General features: G+C 36.2%; 1 protein-coding gene across 1 annotated transcript; it reads right to left on the bottom strand.

Annotated features, from left to right (window-relative positions):
• Positions 1-1,181: 1,181 nt before the first annotated feature.
• Positions 1,182-11,251, bottom strand: LOC127454746 (dapper homolog 1-like). Its single transcript, XM_051722124.1, has 4 exons — positions 10,584-11,251; positions 6,368-6,497; positions 5,221-5,376; positions 1,182-4,694 (listed from the first exon to the last, which is right to left on the bottom strand). The coding sequence occupies exons 1-4, from the start codon at positions 10,911-10,913 to the stop codon at positions 2,824-2,826; spliced, it is 2,487 nt and encodes an 828-aa protein (XP_051578084.1). The 5' UTR covers positions 10,914-11,251; the 3' UTR covers positions 1,182-2,823.
• Between the last annotated feature and the right edge of the window lie 4,514 nt (positions 11,252-15,765).

The raw sequence follows: 15,765 nt of genomic DNA, 5'->3' as shown, positions 1-15,765 counted from the left end.
AATAACTGATTACCATATTTATATACCATGCTATTTATTTGGTACTCCAAGGTACTTTAAAGAATACAAATGTACTACCATGGTACATGTCCAAAAACATAGTATTGCCATGGTAGTATAGCCAAAAGCACCATGCTAGTACCACAGTATGTTTGCTCTAGTGACATACTGGAATTATTACCACAATTTTTATAAGTCTATCTTAGTGTTTTGCTTTTATTGCTGTAACAGTACAGACATGTTACGCAAACACAATTATGGTCAGTGCCTCAAAAATGCGAACTGCTTTCTGTCGACATTTCTTGTGAACTTCATAGAAAAAAAAAACATACTGAAATGTGATATTCCAAAAATTACAAAGCTTTCTTGTTCGTTTCCTTTGCAAATTAACCACAATTTTAATTTCGAAGAATGGACCACAAATTTGGCAGCATAACTGCAAAATCAGATTAACTTTAATCTGGAGGATAACTTTAATCTAGAAATTTCATTTTTGTGTAAGTAAAAAAATTCAATAGATTAAGCAACCACAACATGGATGTGGATATTTAGAGAAAACTGACTCCATCTTAATGAGTTTCCAATATTCTTATCCATTTTCCAAGATCTTGTACACTAAATAAACTATCACTGAATAGACTTTGATTACGTTGGTGATTTGGTGGTCTCAGCACGGATGAAACATCTTGTAGATAGGCAGGAAAAGCCATGAGCTCCTAAACGCCAGAAAGAAGAGAACAGTCTGGTTTTCACACAGCTGCGGCAATCTAAACAGACGTTCTGTGCTTTAAAAAGCCAGATCTATTCCAGGCAGCCATCTCTGTTAGAGTCTGGAAGCAGAAGGGGAAATCTAACCAATGTGACATGAGCCAAAAATGAGAGAAAGGTGAGATACTAATATAAGGACAAAACTCATGAATGCAACAGGTTAACATGTTTGCACTCTTCAGTTTTACCTTATGTTCTACATTAGTTGGTGGTTGCCAAAGTGTTTTATTTTTTATTTTTTTATGTATACACAGTATATATTTTGTAAATAATATATTGTAATATATATATTGTAAATAATACTTTATTTAGATATTTAAAAAAGTAAAAGTGTTTATTTAAATATATACACTACCGTTCAAAAGTTTAGGGTCACTTATTCTTTATTTTGTTTTATTTTTTCACATTTTAGAATAATAGTAAAGTCATCAAAACCATTGAATAACATAAATGGAAATATGGGAATTATGTTGTGACTAAAAAAAAAATCCAAAATAAATCAAAACTGTGTTATATTTTAGCATCTTCAAAGTGGCCACCCTTTGCCTAGAATTTGCAGACATGTACTCTTGACATTTTCTCAACCAACTTCTTGAGGTATCACCCTGGGATACTTTTTAAACAGTATTGAAGGAGTTCCCATCTATATGCTGGGCACTTATTGGCTGCTTTTCTTTATTATTTGGTCCAAGTCATCAATTTCAAAAACTTTTTTTTTAAATACAATTTTAGTTTTGTTATTAAATAAATTAATATGGTGGCACAATTATATTTTTGTCTACAAAACGAATTTCAAACATTTAAGCATACGCCTCCAGATCAAAGGATTTTTAAGATCATGAGAAACATTTCAGGCTATACACATTCTTTTTTTTTTATTTTATTTTTATTTTTTTTATTGAAAGTTTGGGAAACACACATAGCTACCCTAAAGTCATTTACCATTTTTGACACTAAATAACATTTTAAGACATTAAACAGCTATAGATATCTGTCCCTTTTTTGTATTTGTTCTGCTTATTTTTCTAGGTCATACTAGTAATAGAGATCTCTAATTCAAAGATGTATTCAAATCAATCTAAAAGCGACATCTGATTGCCATGTGTTCTTCAGCATCGAAGGAGACTAACTGCGCTATTGACTATGACAGCAGTGTGCTTGCTGTCCTTGAAAGATGTTACACAGATGGCATGTAAGAAGAACTATAAGTGTTTGTTTGCAAAACGCATTGCAGAGACTAAAATTAGGTGCCACATTTTATCTACTATCAGTTCTGGCGGGGGTGGGGCTGAAACATGCTCTTGACATCAGTGGATTTTAATTTCAGGCCATATAAAATAAACAAGAGTGCGTTTCTAGTTATGTTTAGTTTATATGACATGGTTTCTTATGCTCAAAAGTATGTCAAAATTCAAGAAAACCACCTAGTATCATAAAATAAACATATGATTTTAACAACAAATTTAATTAAGAATAAAAATACACAAGAAATCAACATACATTAACATTCGTTTTACAAAAGGTGTAGTTTACAGCTAATAAGGAAAATGGTGAAGCTGTTGCTCATGCATATTAAATGTGCATAACAAAAGCCCTTGATGATCAGCAGGTGACTTTGCCCTGGAAACATGGAACATTTCTCAAACAAACTGCATCTGCAATAAACTGCTTCAGCTGAGTCATACATCCTATTCTTTTTCCATGTATGACAGTCCAAATATATTAAATTATAAATATCTCATTTAGAAAAGTTAACCATGTATGAATTCCATTACACAGTACTTGCAATATACTGTAGATGCACTGCAGCAAAAGCTAAATTTAAAATAAATACAAAACAAGTAAAAAAAGGCTACCGACAATGACAACAAGGGGGTAGTTAGATGTTTTATCAGGATTCAAAGCATTTGCTTATGTGTGAAAGTGCAGGCAAAGTAGTATATCTCTGACCGAGAGTGTGTGACAGGGAGTTTTAGGCCGTGCAGCTGAATTCTGTCTAGGCACTTGATTGTATAAAGGACAGCCAATTTTATTGGCTCTATCCTAACAAGTCTCTCACACTGTGGTCATGAGTTTTAACGAGCCTGATCGGAAACGCAGGATCTTCTTCTTCAAGTTTTGAGAAGCCTTGATTTTGACAAAAGCTTTTGCCTGTGCTGATGTCATTCCTTGGGATCCAGCACCTGTCTGATTAAACTGGGGCCAATTGACCACTGCACTGCCTTCAGAGTCACTGCTAGTGCTGCTCTCAGCCGCATATTCTGCCTCGCTAGCGCTCGATTCGCTGTCCCCAAAACAGTTGGTGGTATAGTTACTGCATTCATCCTCGCTTGTGTCCAAAATGGTAGAATGAAAGAGGGAGGTGCACTCCGCTGAGTATTCAGAGTCGCTACCGACGTAGGCATAGGGACTGGTGTAGTGTGCGTTTGAAGGAAGGTACATGGCTGAAACGTGGCCCAGCATTTCTCTTTTCTGCCTGCGGTGAGCTCTCCTGAAAGCCTCCTCGTATGGGATCTCATGGAGACCCCTGTGCCGCCGGTGGTAGTCATTGCGTTTGTACTTGGGTTTGGCCAGAACTGCCTCGTGATGCCGGTGATGTCCGTGATGTCTCTGAGCAGATGATCGACCTGTTGAGCTGGTGTGCTTCTCAAGGATTCGTCCTTCAGGGATGGAGGCAGGGATTCTCTTGGCTTTTGACACAGCCTTCTTGGAGGATTTGTGCAAGTGATAGACATCATCCACTTGTTGAGACCTCCTAGAACCTGTCCGATGCGTTTCACGGCCAGACTCAGGAACATGCTCGAAAACATGAGATCTACCTTTGGCATTGGTGGTATTTTTAACTTTTACAATCTTGATATTCTTGGTGCTACCTTTCCGGAGATTTACATGCTGTTTCTGAGCAGAGATGTACTGGACACTGACCAGTTGTCCTCTTTCATCTTGGCTTTGTGAGGAAGAACCCAGGCTGAGCGATTCTGGAGCAACTCGCTCTGCTTCTTTACCACAGCCTGCTGGGGTCTGAGCACTGGGACTCCACTTAAGAGGGCCTGCTTTGATTGTCTGGCCTGATTTACTGTCCTCCACAATGTAATAAGAATGCTTGTTGAGCTTGGGGGAGGAAACTGCATCTGGGCAGCCTAAATCCTGGCAGTCCTTAGATATAACACTTAATGGCTGGCCTTTCCTGGCTCTAGAACCTTTCTTCTTCAAGAGGTAATTCATACCGTTATCATCGGTGGTTGAGTAACCATTCTGTGGTTGATTTGGACCACAAGATGCTCCATTTTGTAGGGCCCCTACCTTGGACTCAGCAGACAACTGTCTTTGGGGTGAAGCTGTTCTTGGCTCTGTGCTATTTGCCAATGCATCTTGTAAACATGTCTGCCAGTTTGACTTGAGTTCAGAGGTCCATTTCTGGGCCTGGACAGCAGCAGAGGCACGTGAACAAAGACTAGTCTGCCTTAAAATGCTCTTAGAGGGGTCGGTGTTGATGCTTGTTCTGGGTTTGTTGGTCCTCAAGGGCTGTGCCCTCCTCTGAAGTAGCCCAAAGATATAACCATCCAGTCTTTTGTTTGGGGGAGTTTGAGAGGCATGCCAGGATGAATTCTGAGAACCCATGGACTGCTCAGGTTTCTGCTCATCACTCGATGCTTCACCAGGCTTGGAAAAGCTACAATCATCCTTTAGGCGACCGGTCACAGATTGGAAGAAGACGGGGCTCTTGACAGCAACCGCATGGAGAGGGCTAGGGTACCGGTAAACATCACTACCATTTTTGGCGACGAGCTCACAGTGGAACTTGGACAAGCCATCGCAGGAGCCATCTGGGGAAAGGGAGTAGGATGCAGAAAGAGTCCTGCGGACTGTTTCGGAACTTGATTCTTCACACTGGCAATCACACTCGGCACAAATGCCCAGCTCGTCTGTAAATGCCAGAGGACACAAAAGAGAATGTCAGGTAAATAATCACTAAAACAGCCAATTCCAAGATATTATGGCCTGTGAGAGCAGCCTATTTCAGATTCCTAGAGTTCTAGTGCTTAGCTGGGTGGGTGGTTGATTAGTTTTGATGTGCAAATGAGCCTTTTGTTACTGTCTTACAGGTGTGGCTGGGAGAGCCATCAGCAGAGCTGTGAAACTGTTTCTATCTCTGTCTGGGACCAAGCTTCTCTTGTCTCACCTCTAGTCAAGTTTAAGTGATTACAGAATGCTTTCTGCTAATGTTAATACAACACAAAAAATTATGTCAGTTGAAGGAACTAGAAACAACTGAAAAAAGATGTCCTTTTTTGTGATCCCAGCTTTTAAGCCGGGAAGGAATCATTATGAAGTAAATATTTCCGTCTATGGTTTAAACTAGAGAAGAGACAATGTTTTAAGGCTACATTAAATAGTGGTGATGGATACCACCAGCATGAATGACACAAACTGTTGTAGTGGGACTCTCACCTGCAGACTTTAGTCTTCCCTCAGATACACAGAGTGAGGTGTCGAGGGGGGTGCACAGGCAGGTGGTGGAACGACAACTGGACAAACATTCACTGAATACGGAGTTAGAGGAATTGGAGAGGGAGCCTGAAGCACCATCACTTAGCTCGTAAAAGCCTAGGAAAGAGCAAGACATTAAAATATGTTCATTTTCTTTAGGAAGGAAGTGAATATCCAAAACTTTGTATGGTAGATGTAGTGTACCTGCAACAACAGGAATTAGGAAAATATGCAATGACAACAGGAAAATAAAGTGAGGCAAGCTGCTTTTTCAGTCTTAACTGAACTTTTTCCCAGAACCTACTTCCAATTACAATCTGAATAACATAGCTTCCAGGAAGGTATTTCCATTCACCAAAGGTAATAGCTCTAGCAACCAGATCTCCATACATTACAACTGATATTAGCATTAAAAGAGTGAAGTAAAGACAATTTTTTCCACCATTACAAACCACACTCAAAATAGATGTTTACATAAAATATAAAACCGTCTTTGGGCTGTGATGCAAATAATACCAACTAAAAGGTTGAAGCACTCTATCTTTCCATTAGAAGACCCATTTTAACAATCGAGACTTTCAGGGACGAGCATACACACGTGTAATCAATCTCCAGTTTATATAACCTTCCTCCAACAAAAGTGCAGTCAGTCCCAGCATTAAAATGACCTCTTGTATTTGGAATGTAAACCAATGGAGCTAAACAGGCCCCTAGCACAGTGTGCAGATTGTTCATATTACCAAATTAGTGCTTAAACAAAACAGCTTGGCACTTTCCAACTGACATTAGGCTTCGCAGGTACACATGCTACTACAGGCCCAAAGCACATAACATAGTTATATAATTCGAACAGGACATCTGATTACCACCCTCAGGTGATTGTGGAAGATTAAGAATCATTAGAAATGCTTCTCCATGCTTGTGAATCAGTTTTATTCTTTCCGGTTTGTAAGATTGTTTTATATGCAGACTATCTGAGGCAATAAATTTAGCCAACCTTTGAAGGTTATAATTTGATTGAACATGCTGTACACAGATTGAATTGAACTCAAAATCAAAAGTAACCCGTCCAAAACATTCCATGCATGGATTTACGACAGATAATAACCTGAGCTTGGCCGACTGTCCGTTTCCACGTGTTCATGCGAGGTCTCCGTGTCCAACCGCAGGTCACAGATCTGTCTGTCTAATTCCTGAAGCTGGCTAATCAAACCAGCATCATGTCTTCTAAGGCAGTTCTGTAAATACATAATACATATTGAACAGAGGTTAACACCAGATTTCACGAATGTTTAGTTAGGGGACAGTTCCATATTTCAGCATTCAGGAGGCCATCAGAATGTTAAGTGGTTTAGCCGCAACATAGTGAGATGATTTAGCAATTTCTCACTGCAAAATGTTCATTTACATTTCATTATTGCTTCTGGAAGACGGTTTTATGAAAATCAACTTACAGTGCATTCAATGTATACATTTTATCAGTTAGTGTGTTCCTGGAAATCGAACCCATGACCTTGGTGATGGTAGCGCTGATCAGACAGATGTAATTAACTAATTTAGAGTCACGCCTCATATGGGAATAACCATTCAACACACTGCTCGAGAAAGAATTGGACACATCTGACAACACCCGTATCATGTGCTGAATTCCAAATTAAGTGTGGTGAAACGGCTGACCGAGGAAATGTGGCCCCTTCACGGACATTACTTCAAATGATCCATAATCAGATGCATGCTATCTGCTGTTATTTGCTGACAGAGTAAGTAATGCAGTGCAGACTGAGGCTAGATGAAGAGGTGGAATGGCGCTTGCTTCATGCAGACCAAGGCTGTAAAAAAGCCTGGTCGTGACAGGCAGGCTTCGAGTGATTTATGGATCCTGTGCTCTCAGCATGCTTGGCTGTGCAGACCATTTTTACACAAAGTGCCATTTGCAGAGCACACCATTGGTTATTTTGAAGTGGCATCATATTAGCTCCAGACACTGTTGATGGCTTGGGCCTCAGTTTGGGAGGACAGTATCTACTAGAGACATGGTTTTGGTTTATATTGAACATTTTAGTGCATAAGCTCAGCTTTAAACAAAGACCACAGAGGGTTGTTTGTTTGTTTGTGGAAACGATATGGACATTAGCCATTTTATAATCCACATTACTATTTACTTTAATGTAGTTCTGGGTGTGAGAGTTGCAAACAAACCGGTCTCAAGATAAACAAGTGTAATAATGGCAAATTACAGCGGGGAAGACTCAAGCCACTAATGTGCATGTCTGAGGCTTTTGAAAAGCCAGCAAACAAATCTAAACCTTGTAATTCTTTCCTGTGTACAATACATGAACCACAATGCATGGAATCCATAGGGTTACAATAATGGAAATGTTTGTAAATACCCCCAAGTGGAATCAGGTGTCTTTTAGGGCTGCACCATTTGGACAAAAAATCATATTTCGATTATTTTGAAAAATATTGCTATTGCGAATTGAACTGTGGTTATGATAGACAAAAAAAAAAAAAAAAGTTAATGTTTTCCACATGTTCAACTGCTAAAAGGCTACTGGGGTTTTCACACTTGAGTTCCCTTTTTTTTTTTTTTTAAACAATGAGACCTTTTTCCAATTCGCCCACAAACAAATAAATATATAAACGCTGTCTTCTTCATATTCAAATTGTACCATCCACCGTGTACCTCTTTTTGTCTGTTTTGTGATAGGGTCTCAGCCCACTAATCATCATCATTAGTTTTTGAAACACAGTCAACTTGAATATTAGGGATGCTCCAATCAGGATTTTTACATCCAATACCGATCTCCAATTTTCTTTTTATCTAATCGATCGACGCTGATCATTTAACTTTTAATCAGCAGCTCTGTCAAAACTGGTTATATGTAAGCTTTCTGCTCAATGTCACTGTTAACTAAATTTCCCTGTTGGTAATGTCATAGTTGTTGCCTAGTTTTTGCTGTCAAAAATACTGCTGGTTGATTGAATAATCAAATAAACACAAAATATTCCATTTTACTCTTTACTCTGGGCCTTAAACAACAAGTAGGCTTATATAAACAATTATATATATAATTTATTTATTATATGTACGTTCCTTCCTTTTCATTTCCGCTTTCACTTGTTGCACTGGGAGTGTAATAAAGGTGACAGCTCTCTCGTGAGGTAAACAAATGATAGGAGAATGGAGGAAGAGGGCATGTTTCTGGACTCTGCAGGTGCTACTGTTAAACCTGTTTGCTCATCAATCATTTAATAAAGATGTTTGAATTATACCCCATCTTGTATTCCGCATTATTATTATGATACCTGTGCCTGGCGGGGACTGAGATACTGATACCGCAGACAGTAATAAAAACCGCTTCACGCAGGATGTGCCGGTTTAGTAAATAAAATGCTTAGAGCATGTAAGCAAATGGAACCGGACTCTGAGCACTTCTGTTACTCTTAAGCATGAGATGGAGTTGTGGAGCACAGTACTGCTCTAAAAACACTGTAATAATGCTCTAACTTAATATAGACTGGACAGAGCAGCTCAAATAAACTTTGAAGCGAGCAGACTATTTATTTATTTAATTAACCCTTGTGCGACTTTCGGGACATTTTTGTCTTTTTCATTTTTGTTTTTCCCGATCATTTTGGCACCACTTTGCCAAAGGTGTGTATTTTTGGGGGAATTTCGATATTTCAACCCTAGTTCCTAATACATCTATAATACACTGTGTACACAAAATAGTTACACTCAGGACCTTCAGGACAAAAATGTCCCCATTGAAACCCATTAAAACTGCAATATTTGATCCCAGTGTCATTAAAGCATAAAATCATGAATTCTATGATATTACGCTTTCATTCCGGAGCCCTGGCTTCAAAATTTAAATGTTTAATATTTTTCACCAGATGGCGCCATTTTTCTCATGTTTAGCCTATGGAGCATATACATGCTTTTTTCCTATTTTCTCTTTGCTGTATTATAGAGCACTGCAGGCCAATTGAATAAATGATGCAGCTAAAATTGTGTGGGTGTGTTTGTATGGATATCAGAGTGTGTTTTGTATGTGCCTATTGAGAAATTTGTGTGTGTGTGTAAAAAAACAGTGGCGTTACATAAACAAACTGGCATCTAAAGGGTTAAAATTCTGTAAATTAATAAATATTTGGTAGTTATGATCAGGACTGATGTTGGTTAAAAAAATTAACTCATTAAAAGTGGAAAATAATATTAATATATAATATTATTATGGCAGTTTTTTGATATTTTTGTTCTCTAAGGACCTCTGAGTTATTTTTTTAAATTGACGCACAAGGGTTAAATCGCAGCCTTTTGCTATTAAATAATCGCACAAGGTCATATCGTGATTGCGATTAACTGTACAGCCCTAGTGTCTTTGACCCAACTGTTAATTTTAATCTTGGTCATCCTCTAAAGACAGCAGGGGGGCTTGAGCTGGGCTTGTAAAGTTCATTTCCATTGAAACTCATCAAGTAATCTCATTCAGACCCATCAGACCCCTCCTAGACTTGCATTACAAACACAGGGATGTCTTACAACCTCCAGGAAGTTTGATTTAAATTGCCTTCTTTTAGTTTTAATGTCATTCTAATGATTATAGGGCTTGGGTTTCTGGTCTTAAATCAGATGCACTGTAGAGACAAACCCTTGTGACTTAAGTCCATGTCATTCGTCTTATAAATGGCTTTCTCTAATTATTTCAATTTCATATGTGAGCTCCATGTCTTTTACAGTTGATTGCTTTTTAATATGATAGATATGTTGCTGAGTCTTGGTTTCTACTGAAGTTTCTAGTTTGACACCCACTGGACAACAAAAAAAGGCCTAATTTAATAGTATTTTTAATTAATTCTGTTAATTTTCACTTGTATTTTTAACTAAATCGAATGCAAACAAAGGTGAAATAATACCAATTCTTAAGTCTTAAAAGAAATTAATATGAAAATATCTTATTCATGCATAAAAAAGTATGTTTTTATATGCAAAATTACATACAAATAAAATACTTATTCCCCCCCTTTTATTGTTATTATTATTATTTTTTTTACTTTTTCTGAAAATGAGATTCAGAAGTTTAGTTCATGTTTAATTATGAATTTTCCCTTACAAAAATAATTTGCAGTACCGTGGTACAGTGATGGTATCACATCATTTGTTAGATATATCAAACCATATATAGGCCAATACAAAATATATACTATGCTGCTTTGATATACTGTATATACATATACACACATAAATATACAGTATATTTCACTTACTATGTTCTAATATACTTAAGCAATAAATAAAAATGGTTTCTTTTACTCACCAGTTGTTTTCTCAGTAATAAAATATTCTCCTCCAAAAGTTTTTCCTCGCTGTTCAGATAACTGTCCTCCACTATAACGCAGGGTCTGTCCGATCCTGCAGTGTCCTGATAGTTTAACACACTCCTGACCAGCAGTTCTTGTCTCTGTCTCAGATACTCCAGTTCAGCCAGACCCGCGACAGTCGCGTCCAGACGCTCCCGGGTTTGAACCCGCTCCAGATCAGCGTCCGCCGCCGCCTTCTCTCGGGAGCGCGCATCGCATTCCTTCCGATCCCGCATCATGAGAGCGCAATTATCCCTGGACACCAGCATCTCTGACAAATGACTCATGTATATACAGATATGTATCCAGCAATAAAAATAAATAAATAAAACAGTTTGATCACACCACCAATGGCCAGTGCATCTGAACTAGCCTACACTTATTACATGGTCTGACAGTAAGTGATACCATTAAAAAAAATAAAAAATAGAAAAAAAGAAATCCTCCAAAAGTACACAATGCTATTTGTCCAAGAGTTATGGGGGGGTTAAAAGCATGTTGTCCTATTTGAAGCTCAGAATAAAAAATAAATAAATAAAAAAAAGTCAAAATCCAATGTCTGTGGCAGAAGTAGAGAGCAGAGTGATGATGTGCCCCGTCCGGACGAGACTAGGATCTGAATCTCTCCTCTTGTGAAGAGCTCAATCAATACTCACACACACTGAGGAAACTCACTGATGATGCAGAGAGGTCCTAAAGCCCGCCTATTCAATCTCCCACCCATCCATTCTCCTCCCATCCTGAATATAGACCTTTCATGCATTTACTATTAAAAATAGATCAAGATTTGATTTGAGATGGTTTTACTACTCTGTATGAAATACACTGTAAAAAAAAAAAAAAAAATGCAGTAATTTTAACGGTAAAATAATGTAAAAAGGTTACAGTAAAAAAAAAAAACAAAACAAAAAAAAAAAAAACGGTAATTGGTTAACGGGAAGTTGCCTTAACATATACAGCATTTTTTAAAAATATATTTAACAAGACAATACATGTCATTTAGTTTTTTAGATGTAAAAAGTATGATTTTACCATATAATTAACGGTAAAGTTGTATATTATGTTTACCACATAATGTTTAGTCTGGGAACCAAATTTGTGACTTTGTCAAGTCTATCAAAATACACATAATAAAAAAAAATTAAAAAAATCAGATTTTTTAATTAAATTGTTTACGAGATATAACCATTTAAAAAATAATTGTTTCATCTTTTGCGTTCGCGGGTCAATTTTGACCCATGCATCAATTGTGGCTTTACATATATTATATATATATGATATTTTGTACATCTATGAATTAGATTTTTACTTATAAACACCACTTACATTTAGCCTCTTTCCCATACTTTTTTGTCTATCACTGGGACTGCATCTTGTTTACAAACACGCACACACACACAGACACACACACATTCCTGTACAAAACAGATATGACAGATGTAACTAGCATAACAAATAAACTAAATCAAAGGCACTACTGTCTAAAGGCGGTGTTGTGAGAGCAAAAGTTCATGCACACACTAGTCTAAGTAGGGCTTGAAAAAGGAAACTGTCCACATTTAACTCTGGCGAACCAGCTTACAGCGTACTCACGCATCAACATTCGGCAGTTCATGCAAGTAAATAGAATAGATTTTGCTTATAAACATAGTAAAGAAGTAGTAATGTTGTATACTTGAGTTGAACAGTTGTTTTGATGACGTTAAGTTGAAAAAGATGTTGGTTTCATAACTTTTGACCACTAAGTTGCATCGAGCAGTTATGAGTAATAGGAAATCCATTAAAATCACTAGTCATTCTCACATTAGATGTTAATATAAATTGTATATTATGTTATATTTAGATAACATTTCTCAGAAATGTTGATAAAAAAGATGTCTTCAAATGTATCACACTGGTTTTGCTGTAGTTAATGTATATTTTGAAATGTCAAAGAATTTCTACATTTAATTTTTACTAGAAAAATGGCATACTATTTTTCAGGTAACATGCAAAAAATATAAATCTTCTTACATGTATGAACAGTTAAGAACTTATTAATGACTAACAATATAGTTTTAGATGAAAACCATCGGGTTATGAATGATTTGTAAGCTTGAATTCCACCGGGTCAAAACTGACCGGCGAATGCAGAAGGTGTATACAGATTCTGAATGCAATAGGAGGGTTAATTATATTTAATAGGAATTATGTTTCTTCTCATTTTAATATCAGTTATATAGCCTGCATTGTTTATTGCATTATTTTAGTGTCACATGTAACCCTGATGGTATTTCTTGTTTGGGTGTGAGACACTGTGCACTGTCTCTATATATGTATTTATTATTGCTCCTCAAAGGGCCACTCTTGATGATGTTTAAGTCATCATGTGACCTTTTGTAGTTACTATGTTGTTTAACAATACATTTAATAATATAAACGGTAGTGAACCGTAAAATGTATAGGAATTAAAATTACATTCCATAAACATGGTCACCGTATTTTGTTTAATATATATATATATTTTTTTACAGTAAATGTCCGTAATTTTACCATAAATTAAACAGAAATATTAAAATTTTTTTTTTTTATTTTTTTTTACAGTGTACAAAATCATATAGTTATGTACTGTACATATATTATAGTCAACAGTGAGTTATTTTATTGGGGTAATTTGTCACTGGTATTATACAAGTTAGGTTATAAATTTATAGGCAACACTTTACAATAAGGTTGTATTCATTAACATTAGTTAACTACAAACTATGAGTAATGAACAATACTTTTTCAGCTCAAATTAATCTTGGTTATTGTTCATTTAAACATATACTAATACATTTTAAAATTAATAGTTGTATATGCTAACATTAGTTAATGCATTATAAATTAACGAGACCAATGAACAATTGTATTTCCATAAATTAAGATTAATAAGTGCTGAAAAAATATTGTTCATTGTTAGTTCAAGATACCTACTGCTTGTAATTTTACAATTTATTAATAATAATTGTTGGTTTTATATTTTTGTTACCTTCTAAATGTGTTACCTTTACCATAGTCTACTGTATTTATTGTGTTTTTATTTATATACTATTTTACTTATGTACTGTCTCTTCTGTGATGTATCTACTTAGTAGTGGTCATAGAGATTCATAATTCAATTATACATGGCAACAGAGTTCTCTATTCTACATTTGTACTTTTTCAGTACAATACCAGTTTTAGTTTCGTCTCTTCCTTACGAAAAATTATTCCAGCAGTACCAAGTAACAGTGATTGTATCAGATGGTAATACCATGGTAATTTTATGTATACAATGATACTATATGATTACATATTCATTCTATGGCATGTTCTCCAAGGTACTTCAAAAGTATACCATGGTATTACCATTACTATTTAAGGTGAGCATGATTTTGCCAAGTAGGATATATTCCTGGATTAAAATCTTTTAATGGCCCTGGAACCAACATTGTTGTCAAATATAGTCCCCTAACCATTAACTACCCCTAAAATCAGAGGGAAATAAACACATTGATATGAATTTTGTTCAAGCCCCAACTGAAACCCTAAACCTAACATTAACCCTAAAATCTGATTGGTTGAATGTAATATTATTCCAGGATGAACAAGGATGTGTTTATCCTTAGGGTTAGAGTTAAGAGTAACTATATGTCCTACTTGGCGTAATTACGGTCAGATACCAACCAGGGACCATGTCTAAAAAACCTGGTAAAGTAATATCATGTAGGGCCTATTTTTAAAGGCTTTTAAATGCATGAAAGATATACTTTATAAACAGAGTGGCAATGGGTGGAACTAGCCTTTTACTAATTACAGTGTCTGTACATTAAAAACATTTCACAATGTAAAATCACCTATAGTGGTCTATAAGCAAGCATTATAAGGAGGTACATTTAAATGAAAATTTAACGTCTGATAACAGGCATTATAGATAATTAATTAAATAAATAATAATATGTCTGGGTGGAACTGAAAGGTGTATTTGAGGTACAGTAAAGGCGCTCAGGTGGAGTGACTGCCCTCTACTGTTGTGAAAACAAAAACTGTGGTCGTCCTACCATTCAAAGGTATTTTACATTTTACCAATATGTGGTAGAATATACACAAATAAAGAATGATCTATAGGGTTTCTAAAAGACGGATCTGGAAAACATGTGTTCAAACATGCTTTCTGGTAATAGACTACACAGCTGCTTCTATAAGAGACTGAAGTCACATTTTTCAAGCAGCTCATTAGTCAGAGCCATGGAGAACTCAAAACAGACATCAACATTTATTTGAAGCAAATGGCTATCATCTGTAAAAAGGATCAAGAATTTCAAGTATTCTAAAGGTGGACAAATGTGATTGTTTTGGCAGATTTTAAGCTGATAAAGTTTTGAATACATAATACTCACAAAGAAATGGTTTTCATACAGGTTTAGACTGATTATTTTTACCTGATCATGTTGCATACCAGTGCATAGTTATGTTCATGATCATGCATTGGCAGACATGCATGCAGTAAGATTTTCTAGATTTTTTGCATATTAGCATTTGTTAGTAGAAAATACACTTTTAAGGCAAACAGCTCTTTGAAAATTAACATTTTCTTTAGGTAGCATGGGAACCATAATACAGATCTACAAAGAAATGCTCAATGTAAATTTGACACGTGCTGCTCGCTTCAAAAGAACTCTGACATTGCTGTAATCACCAGAAAGATCTAGGTTACACCTACAAATATCATGACTTTCTTTACACTTTTATTTACCATTTTATAATATATATTTTTTAGTTTGGCTATTCTATAGACACAGGGTTTTTAACCAGGGGTCAAAATGTAAAACGCTTTGCTGCTGAAATCAGTCTCTGCATCCTAAAAATCGAATTACTGTCCCCAGTGGTTGAAGCTGGAATTGCTGTTGAACGTGTGAGCTCCAGTTTCGGGGTGAAATGCCCATAGAGTGGCGCTCTATTTAAGTTTAGGTTTAAGTCATATTTTAAGTTTTAAATTATATAATACAGTCAACAGGAATGCATATTTTCTTACCTCTACCCCCTAACCCAAACCCTAACCCTAAACCTAACCGACAGTGGAGTAAAACACAATTTTTGAGCGAAAAATGCAACCTCCAGATCGCACTCGCCATTGTT

This window comes from Myxocyprinus asiaticus, chromosome 17 (assembly GCF_019703515.2).
Source record: "Myxocyprinus asiaticus isolate MX2 ecotype Aquarium Trade chromosome 17, UBuf_Myxa_2, whole genome shotgun sequence".
Taxonomy (NCBI): domain Eukaryota; kingdom Metazoa; phylum Chordata; class Actinopteri; order Cypriniformes; family Catostomidae; genus Myxocyprinus; species Myxocyprinus asiaticus.
Note: the sequence above shows the minus strand (reverse complement) of the source record. Positions and strands in the feature narration are given on the sequence as shown.